This window comes from Wasmannia auropunctata, unplaced genomic scaffold (genome assembly GCF_000956235.1).
Source record: "Wasmannia auropunctata unplaced genomic scaffold, wasmannia.A_1.0 LD336055.1, whole genome shotgun sequence".
Taxonomy (NCBI): Eukaryota; Metazoa; Arthropoda; class Insecta; order Hymenoptera; family Formicidae; genus Wasmannia; species Wasmannia auropunctata.
In genome coordinates this window covers 1,117,043-1,126,963 of record NW_012026835.1, presented here as the reverse complement: position 1 = coordinate 1,126,963, position 9,921 = coordinate 1,117,043, and the positions used below count along the sequence as shown (strand labels likewise).

The 9,921-nt window shown below is 39.0% G+C and overlaps 3 protein-coding genes across 8 annotated transcripts; 2 read left to right on the top strand and 1 right to left on the bottom strand.

Annotated features, from left to right (window-relative positions):
• Positions 1-922: 922 nt before the first annotated feature.
• On the top strand, positions 923-3,280 carry LOC105450835 (RNA-binding protein 40). Its single transcript, XM_011690887.1, has 5 exons — positions 923-1,279; positions 1,411-1,893; positions 1,987-2,089; positions 2,171-2,786; positions 2,871-3,280. The coding sequence occupies exons 1-5, from the start codon at positions 1,271-1,273 to the stop codon at positions 3,028-3,030; spliced, it is 1,371 nt and encodes a 456-aa protein (XP_011689189.1). The 5' UTR covers positions 923-1,270; the 3' UTR covers positions 3,031-3,280.
• On the bottom strand, positions 3,177-6,696 carry LOC105450836 (adenylate kinase isoenzyme 1). Of its 4 annotated transcripts, none has more exons than XM_011690892.1 (5): positions 6,600-6,696; positions 4,189-4,408; positions 3,777-3,902; positions 3,524-3,709; positions 3,177-3,422 (listed from the first exon to the last, which is right to left on the bottom strand). In XM_011690892.1, the coding sequence occupies exons 2-5, from the start codon at positions 4,372-4,374 to the stop codon at positions 3,351-3,353; spliced, it is 570 nt and encodes a 189-aa protein (XP_011689194.1). In that variant the 5' UTR covers positions 4,375-4,408; positions 6,600-6,696; the 3' UTR covers positions 3,177-3,350. The 4 variants fall into 4 exon arrangements, with proteins under 4 accessions (XP_011689194.1, XP_011689193.1, XP_011689190.1 ...); XM_011690891.1 differs by lacking the exon at positions 6,600-6,696 and adding an exon at positions 5,615-5,788; XM_011690888.1 differs by lacking the exon at positions 6,600-6,696 and adding an exon at positions 5,598-5,787.
• LOC105450837 (T-complex protein 1 subunit eta) lies at positions 6,002-9,750 on the top strand. 3 transcript variants are annotated; one of them, XM_011690894.1, is made up of 6 exons: positions 6,002-6,108; positions 6,997-7,257; positions 7,530-7,859; positions 7,944-8,416; positions 8,515-8,784; positions 9,231-9,750. In XM_011690894.1, the coding sequence occupies exons 1-6, from the start codon at positions 6,100-6,102 to the stop codon at positions 9,517-9,519; spliced, it is 1,632 nt and encodes a 543-aa protein (XP_011689196.1). In that variant the 5' UTR covers positions 6,002-6,099; the 3' UTR covers positions 9,520-9,750. The 3 variants fall into 3 exon arrangements, with proteins under 3 accessions (XP_011689196.1, XP_011689197.1, XP_011689195.1); XM_011690895.1 differs by lacking the exon at positions 6,002-6,108 and adding an exon at positions 6,153-6,435; XM_011690893.1 differs by lacking the exon at positions 6,002-6,108 and adding an exon at positions 6,807-6,918.
• The last annotated feature ends 171 nt before the right edge of the window (positions 9,751-9,921 follow it).

The following is a 9,921-nucleotide window of genomic DNA, read 5'->3' as shown; positions in this document are numbered from 1 at the left end:
TCAATAATGTATATTTTACTTTTTTGTTTTATTATTAATTTTTATTTTAATAATAAAAATTAATAATAAATATAATAAATAAATATGATTTTAAATTAATTATAAATATTCATTATGAAATATCAAATCAAATAAAATGTAGATAACACTGAAAACATTTCTAACATTTCTGATATTTAATACAAATCAAATTATAGCTCAAAACATTAATATACAAAAATCGATCTTACCATTTCAAGAGACCACCAAGGACTGCCAAGGACTAACGACGATGCCAATAACGGATGTTGTAATAAACGAATGTTTATGGCTCCACTTGACGCTACAAATGTTTCGAAGCATTATTGATCATTCAGAAGGAAGACGTTTAATAACTCATCAATTAAAGAATGTTTGAAAGCATTTATATAATATTAAGGCTTCGTTCGGTAAGTTTGTCGCTTACAGGCTCTTACAGCGCTTATAAACATCGATAATTTGTCCTGGTTTAACATTTGATAAACAACAAGAATGAAATGATGCTGTGAGAACTGTATAAGCACCAACACGAACGTAGCCCAAGTGGCTCGTAGCATATATTATATATATATATATATATATACATATAATATAATATATATACAAATGTAAATACTAAATTACGAGCCTATATATTTTTTCTCAGTCCTACTTTTTTATTTTAATAGTAATATAATATACACATATTAAGGCATTATTTTAATACCTTTAATTTTCTCGGATCGAGAAAGTAATTAAAGATATTTAATCGCATCGTATTTAAATATTTATTTGTAATTTATTATAATTCATATTTTTAATTGCTAATCTTATCTTTAACTTAATGCTTTGTTGATAAAATATGTAAAATTATATGTATATTTTACATAAATAATAGAATTAACTGAGAAAAGTGGACGTGCTCGCGTTTTAAATGTGAACTTGTTTATTGGCGCCTCTAGACGTTCAATCGGACAAAACAACTAACCTGCTCGTTGCTTGATTGTCCACGTTATCAATTGACCGATTCAACACAGGACTTTTGATTTTTGGTCCCAGTGGATAAACTCCATCGATCACTGTGAATGGCTGTGTTCGAGATCAATGGAAACGCAATCAAACAGGAAAATAATCAGTTTCAAACGTGACCACCTGACAGTATTTATATCGCATCCATGGTAGAAATATACATTTCGTCAGAATTGTTTGGTGACAGCTCGAGTGAAGATTATTCCTGTTTTCATTAAAAGTACAATAGAACATATCATTGAAAATGATTCCGGTAATTATATGACATTATTAAATTGATTAAAAGATCAAACTTTAATTTTCATAGATCAGAATTGTCAACCTAACCTATTACATAGTTAAATCTAATTTTACATATCGCGAATATTCCAACATATTTTCTAGGCATGTGATACTCTGAGGATCCTTCATTTGCCTCCGCAACTTTCTGACGACCGGCGTGATGCATTACTGCAGAAATATGGTGCAACCAAGACCAAAACGATACGACCGTCCAGCAAGTATACTGTTACCTTCGCCAAATTTCCATCCCAACAACTGGCAGCGGAGGCACTGCTGCGTCTGCATCAATTAAATGTCAGAGGACAATATCTGTCGGTCGAATATGCTAAGAGATCATCTGTTGAACTTGCTGAACTTTCGGAGCAAGGCATCGAACACAAATCAGTGAACAACGATGCAAAAATGGAAACCGTCAGTAAGTCTCATGTACAAGCATTCCTAAGGAAATTAAACAACTGGACGATGAGTCACGAATTCAGTCAACCGCCTCCGCCGAACATAAGATACAAATACATGACACCAACGAGAAGTACATTAACAAGGATAGCCATACAGTTGTTAATCCAACCAGCTTTTTATACGCAGGTAAACCGTCAGATCTTCGTTGCAAAATTCTATTTTAATAGAACTTTATTAGAGCTTTTTTGACAACATTACAGTTGTCACATGTATTCGTAGGTGTTGCACTTGATGAATAAGATGAATTTACCTCCTCCCTTTGAAGAATTAGAAACAGAATTTCCCATGCTTAAGGAAGTGTATGATATGGAGAAATACAAAGGTATTTTATAATAATGAATAACATAATTATAAATAACAATCGAGAAAATTTAAATAAATAAAGCGCATTCTTTCTGTTTAGATATATTTCACGACCGCATGAACGAAGAGGAAACGGAGGAAGAAGAGTCCGAATTAGAATCAGATGGGGAAGGTAATGCTCGACCTCTAGAAGTTATCCCTATCAAGAGAAAACGGCCGCAACCTACAAAACGTTTGAAGATTCCAAAGTTTGTGAACCCCGCTAAACACATTGCGATTCCTTCGTCCACTCAAAAAGTGCTCAAGCCAGAAGATATGTTCGAATCTGTTCAACGCGGGGAGACTAAAAATCTCAAGATTGAATTAAAAACTCTGGACAAGTCGTTGGATACAACGTCTGCTAGTCAAGATAACCCTGTGACCATAGATGGTGGTTTTGGTTTAATATTCCCGGCTAGTAAAACTACTGAGGACGCGAAGGGCAGTGAAGAGAATGTTGAGATGCAAAAAAATAAGTTTATAACTTCCGAGGAATTGGCGGCTAATAAGATATCTGCTAACGATCAGAGATTGCTTCCTGTATTCAAAAACTATCCCCCGGGCAAACCTTCTAATCGCCTCTACATAAAAAATCTTGCAAAGCAAGTGGAAATGAAGGATCTACATTATATTTACCAAAGATATGTTATTGCTGGACTGAAAGACGCCGAGAATGAGTGAGTATTTTACTGATGTTATAATATTATTGCAATTTACAGTTTATATGCTATCTCATGTATTTTGATTAATCTATATTCTAGCTACGATGTACGCCTTATGCAAGAGGGCAGAATGAAGGGGCAAGCCTTTATAACTTTACAAAATGACGTACAGGCGAAAATGGCTCTCGACGAAACGAACGGATATATATTAAAAGATAAGCCTATGGTTGTACAATTTGCCAAAACTGTTAAAAGTTAATGCAGAGTATGCGGATCATCTCAAGGAAAATTTAATTTCAACTTATTTTATATTATAATTAAAATGTTAGTTTGAAAATTTTGCCTAAAAAAATAAATTATTAGAATAAACGATGCAAATGTCCTTACAGTTCAGACTTCTACGTCTGCAGTTCTACGTCAAGTTTATTCAACAATCAACAATCAAAAGTACCTAATTTGTACATGTAGACTTCATTTGAGTAAGCGTCCAACATCATCTAGAATGTAAATTTTGGTAACGATTTGTTTTTAAAGAGCAACAAATCTTGCGGTATTTTAAAAGTTTCTGATGTAATTTGTCTAAGCTAACAAAGCGTCTAGTGCTTTTTTTACTTCGGCGAATATCTCATCCACCGTTCCTTCCGCATTAATCTGAAAAAAAAAATTATTATACAAGTTTATACAAGTTTTTAAGATACGCGACGGTCGCGGATGAATGAAAAAAAAAGTACATCGCAACAATCTGAACTTACTCTGACAACTTTATCCTTGTAATGTTCGACAATCTCGTTGTTCTTCGCATTAAATATCTCGATTCTCTTTTTGATTGTTTCCTCATTATCATCTGCCCTTTGGGACATGGCAGCGCGTCCGAGGAGTCTCTTCTTCAGGGTATCATTCGCTACATCGAAGAAGAGAATTAAATCGACGGGGCAAACCTGCGCAGCAACATATTTGTAATTTAAAGTGGAAGAGATAGTGAGGAGAGAAGGGCGAGGGTCTTACGTTTTCTTCAAAGAGAATTCCCTGATCCTTCTCACGAGGATAGCCATCGATGAGAAATCCGGTCTTTGTAGTTCCTTCCTCGCGAGCTTTATCCATCTGTTCCTTTATGAGCTCCAGCACAATGTCCTAGCGAAACGACATGATCTTCACACTGAGGAAAACCGGGTTTGTTCGCGTAAGACGCGCGATATATTTCCTTTTCTATTTTTTTTATTTTTTTTTATTCGGTTATCTCTTCGGCGCGCACGCAATTTCGATTTTAAATCTTCCATTTTTAACTTATATTTTTAATAATCTTATATTTTTAATAAAACAGCAAAATATTCTAATCTTTTATTTTTAATTAAATTAATGTAAATGTAAGTTACTAGCTCGTAGACATTGAAATCAATTACATTCGAATAATACATACTGTTGGCACGAACAGCCCCTTGGACATCAGTTCCTGAAGTGACGCACCCCTTTCGCTGCCACTGGCAACTTCCGCCCTCAACAAATCGCCGCTGCTCAAGTGAAGAAATCCATACTTTTCGATCATACGGTCACATTGCGTTCCCTTGCCGCATCCCGGACCGCCGATTACCCAGATCGTTTTCATCTTGCCGGCGTAACTTTCCTCTCTTCACGTTAGACTGAAAATTCCATTTAAAAATTCTTGAAAAATTCAATGAAAAAAGACTCTAATATGTTTTCAATTCAAAAAGATGCAATTTCTCGTTTTTTTTCGATTTTTCAACAAATTTGCGGGCCCTTCGTAATAAATATAATTCATTTTTTTATAAATTCATTAAATATATACATAAATTTCCTTTCTTAATTATAGTCGTTTACACTTAAATTTTTTAGATTCTTGCATCGAAAATTCAAAAGATCTTTTAATATCCTAGAAAATAATTTAAACCGAGTACAATTTCAAACATATCGATTTCTCGAATGGTTGTCTTCCACGAGACGCGCCTGCGCCCTCGAAAGAGCCCATTGACATTTCCGGTATCTCATCACCTTGAACTTTCTCCAAAATGTGTCGCGGAGCTAAGTACAAAAGCGAGATATGAGAAATCGACAGCTCTTGAATCAATTTATCTGACGTTATCGAAAAAAAAAAAAAACACATTAAATTTCATAAAGCTGAAAGCATTCGCGTAAGCCTCTTTTTTAATTTAAACGGAAAAGAGGTTGGAGAACAGGTTAAACTACAAAAACTGATTTGAAATAACACTTGTGTGAACTATTCTGACACAACAACGATAATTTTGCCAATGTCCGTTGATTTCGAACGCGATTTAACTCACTTCTCGTCCCCGCGGTTTGATTCTGGTGAAAAGGAAGAAAAAATTATGTCTGGCGACGCGGTCTTCAAGCCAGCTCCGTAAACTCGTCCGCGTATCGATTGTCGGGGATGTAGGACTCAATGCAGAAACGTACGGGCGCGATGCCGCGATGCAGGAGCGCGGGAATGACTGAAGAGCACCCCTACTGGGCCCGATCAAGTCGTTCCCCGGGATCGCGTGATGATAGAGCGACGTATTACACAATATCATAAGCAACAGATCCATACAAATATAGCGACGCTTAAAAATAAACCTGTGGCGAACGTGCGAGTGCGATCCTGTCTGTGTTGCGGAAATTATAATTTGTATAAATCTGGATCGCGTTTTACGTAACCGCGAAATATGAGAATGAAACCCTCGCGTGTCTCGCGATTCCTGGAATCGTCAAAAACTGTTAATCAATGTTTTGATTAACGCGATTCGAAAAGTTAATAACTTATCTCTCGAGATGCAAGAGATTATAAAAAGTATGAATTGCAGAAGGAATTACCGTATTCGTTTAAATACCTCACTTCCCGGGTGCGGCTCGTCTTCGTTGTTGCATATCGCGACGATCATGCAGATAACTCGTAACACGCGATCTTTCAACCCACAATCACGCCGCGTAGCGCGCGATCGAGTGCTCGGTAGAAGTGCCTACGTCCTTGAGAGAATAATTGTCAGCCAAGTATCTGTCAAGGATACGTGCTTCCTGAAAACGAATTACTTCCTGAAAACATCGCGGTGCGAACGGCAACCGGGCAACATTAGGGTCGAGAGAGGTTCGTTCCAAGACACACATTGGGATGGCTGACATGGCACTCAGGCACAGGCACTGGTCTGTTCGTTCTTGCTAGGTTATATCTAGAGTCGATAGTCAGAGTGCGTCACAATCGATATGACGATATATCGAAAGCCGCCATTTTGTTTCCCTGCCCAAAGCCCAAAGGAGCCAGAGGAGGTTAAGTTATAATCGAAGTCGTTCGGAAAAGAAGCCCAAGTGAATCTCTCAAATGAATACTGTAAGTAATTTCTAACTTTTCTCCTTTTTTGGTACAAAAACTACAAGACATTAGAAAATTTGCATAAAGGGACGTTATAAAGGTTATAAATTTGGCTCGATGGACGCGTTTTGAAATCTGATTGGTCGCCTGAGGTGAAAATCGGACAAGACTGACTGGGAGAAGCACTGTGGCGACTTTATGCGGTACTCGAACCTCTCGAGAACGCGTGTTTTCTGCTCCGTCACCATTCGCGTTGAAATTCTGTCGGCGAGGCGTTAAAAAGTTTATTCGCAAATAGCGCGCGTGATAAAGATCTCCAACTGACGGAAGAGAGACTCCAAGATGGTAAGCTTCAACGTGGGGAAGGCGAAAGTGTCACCGATCGTGTCTACGAACGTTCGTCCCGTGTCGATCGCGTCTCCGCGAAAGCGACCTTCCGGACGACGCCTCGTGCTTTTTGTCTCGTGTCTCGCTTTTATGTTTCACTTATGCTTTATTTTTATTATTACCGCGCTTTTGCCTAACGTCACTTTCTTCCGAGACGAGAGACATCCTCGCCGCTCGCGAAGCTGAAGAGATATTTTGTCACTCGTCGCTGGTCCTCCGGTCTGATCTTATAACCTTATAAGGAAATCTATTTCGCGCCGCACCTTCTATTCCTGTGCAGCGACTTCGGATCTTGACGATGTAGATCTTCAAATGACGCGGATTCCGATCTTCGTTTTTTTTTATCACACAAGAACTCCGCTCCGATTTTGCAATTGTTTCCGCAATTTATCTGTAAAAAAAAATATATTGTCAGTGTCAGAAATGGGAAAATATGCGAGGGTATCTTTCCTGCCTTTATATTTAAGCTATAATCTGATCCGAATGTATCTGTTTTAATTGTTTATCTCTTATATGCAGCAACCTCAAATAATCCTGCTGAAGGAAGGGACGGACGCATCCCAGGGAAAGCAACAAGTAATATCCAACATAAATGCATGCCAGATCGTGGTGGACGCCGTTCGGACCACCCTGGGTCCTCGTGGTATGGACAAGCTCATAGTCGATCAAAACGGAAAGGGCACTATATCCAACGATGGCGCTACCATCCTGAAACTGTTGGATATCGTTCATCCCGCTGCAAAGACTCTGGTTGACATTGCGAAATCACAAGATGCTGAGGTGAGAACTGTTGTTGCACTCTCATCAATATTTCATCCTCTGAAAACGAATTTAGACATGTTTTTTCACAACACGTCGACTTTGAATAACGCGAGGATAATGTTATATTTACAAAGGATTCAGAGGATATTAAATCCAGAACGTATAGACTGGCAATAGCCTGAAGATATGCGATTGTCTCACAAGCGTTCAAACATTCCATAATTTTATATTGAGATAAAATAGTGTGAGTAAAGAGAGGAAGTTCGTTGATTATTCTATTATTTGAACAGGTTGGAGATGGCACGACCAGCGTAGTTTTGTTAGCGGGCGAGTTCTTGAAGCAGATGAAACCGTTTATAGAGGAGGGTGTACATTCGCGGATAATTATCAAGGCTCTTCGTCGCGCGCTTCAGATAGCTAAGGATAAAATTAACGAGCTGAGCGTCAAGATAGATAAGAGTGACATGAACAAACAGATCGAGCTCCTGGAGGAATGCGCGGCCACATCTATGAGCTCCAAATTGATACATCAACAAAAGAAACATTTCAGCCAATTGGTCGTCAAGGCTGTCATGATGCTAGACAAATTGCTTCCTCTCAATATGATTGGTATTAAAAAGGTGCGCAAGCATATGATTTTATATTTTACAAAAGGTTTTAATATGCTAGTGTAATTGATATTTGAATGGTACGGACGTGTTTAGGTTTCTGGAGGCGCGTTGGAGGATTCGGACTTGATCCAAGGAGTGGCCTTCAAAAAGACCTTCTCGTACGCTGGATTCGAGATGCAACCGAAAAAGTATGAGCAGTGCAAGATCGCGTTGCTGAATATCGAGCTGGAACTGAAGGCCGAACGGGATAACGCGGAGGTGCGCGTGGACAATGTGGCGGAATATCAGAAAGTCGTCGACGCCGAGTGGCAGATTCTCTACGATAAGCTCGATCAGATACACAAGAGCGGCGCGAAAGTTGTGCTGTCCTCATTACCGATCGGCGACGTCGCTACGCAGTATTTCGCGGACAGAGACATGTTCTGCGCCGGTAGGGTGCCGGATGAGGATCTCAAGAGGACGATGAAGGCGTGCGGCGGTGCGATCTTAACGACGGTGCACGACGTTAAGGATTCCGATCTCGGAAGATGCCAGTCTTTCGAGGAAAAGCAGATTGGTGGCGAGAGGTAATTTAATATGACATCAATTGATATGTATTTATAATTATAGCGTATATATTGTATATAAATCGATCGGGTGCAATGATTTATAATTGCGTCTTCAGGTTTAACTTCTTCTACGAATGTTCGCGAGCGAAGACGTGCACGTTTATTTTGCGTGGAGGTGCGGAGCAATTTCTTGAAGAGACGGAGAGGTCTCTTCACGACGCGATCATGGTCGTTCGGCGCATGGTGAAAAACGACGCGGTGGTTGCTGGCGGTGGTGCCATCGAGATGGAAATCTCGAAAACTTTGCGCGACTACTCGCGCACCATCGCGGGAAAGGAACAGCTCTTGATAGGAGCGATAGCGAGAGCTCTCGAAGTTATTCCGAGGTACATTTGCACACACATGCAAAAATATACAATGTATATATTCTTGTTCTTTGAATTTTTAATTCTCCAAGGAAAGCACGATTTTTAGTCACTTAGTTACTTGGGAATTATTTTTGATTTTTGTTTCTATCATGGTGAAAAACTAAACAGATGCATAAATATACAATGTATATATTCATGTTCTTTTGAATTTTTAATTCTCCAAGGAAAGCACGATTTTTAGTTATTCAGTTACTTGGGGATTTGTATTTGATTTTTGTTTCTATCATGATGAAAAATTAAAGTAAAATAAAATTGTTCCACTATAAATTTTTTATATGATTCGCGGAGTGGCAGGAATCGAATTAAAATTTTTCGCTTCACAGGCGTTTGCTCTAAATTATCCCGTGCATTAAATTGTATCTGAACATTAACGAGATGTAATTAACAATGAGTGTCAATTACAGGCAACTGTGCGATAACGCCGGGTTCGACGCGACAAATATCTTGAATAAATTGCGTCAAAAGCACCACAAGGGTTGGCAGTGGTATGGTGTCGATATAAATTCAGAGGACATCGCGGATAATATGCAGTGCTGCGTCTGGGAGCCGGCGATAGTGAAGATCAATGCATTGACCGCCGCCACGGAGGCCGCCTGTCTCATCCTTTCCGTCGACGAGACCATCAGGAACCCCAAGAGCAGCCAGGACGGTCCACAGCCGCCGATGGGACGTGGCATGGGCAGACCGATGTAATCTGTCGCCTGCGTCTGTTTAATTTCATCAACCGTGGTTTCACTTATAAGAGAACTTATATGATGTAATGAAATGATAGCATAGCTTATATAAAACCGTGAGCGCTGTGTCGCATCTTTGCAGCCTTGTCTCTCATCATCTTTTGTACATGCTAATAATTTATAACGAATCACAATTGAGCGAGATAACGGGTGATTTCCTGTTTAAAATAAAAGCTTATTGTTCCTTAGATATACAAGAGCACATGTATCCACAAAAGTTACATGAACGCGTCCTCAAAATATTTCCATCCATTTTCACGCTTCCTGGCCGCGAATCTGTCGGTTTTTTTATTTTTCATCCCGTTTTTTTTTTCCGATTTATTTTTGCGTGAAATTTTGGAATACGAATTTCGTACAGTCG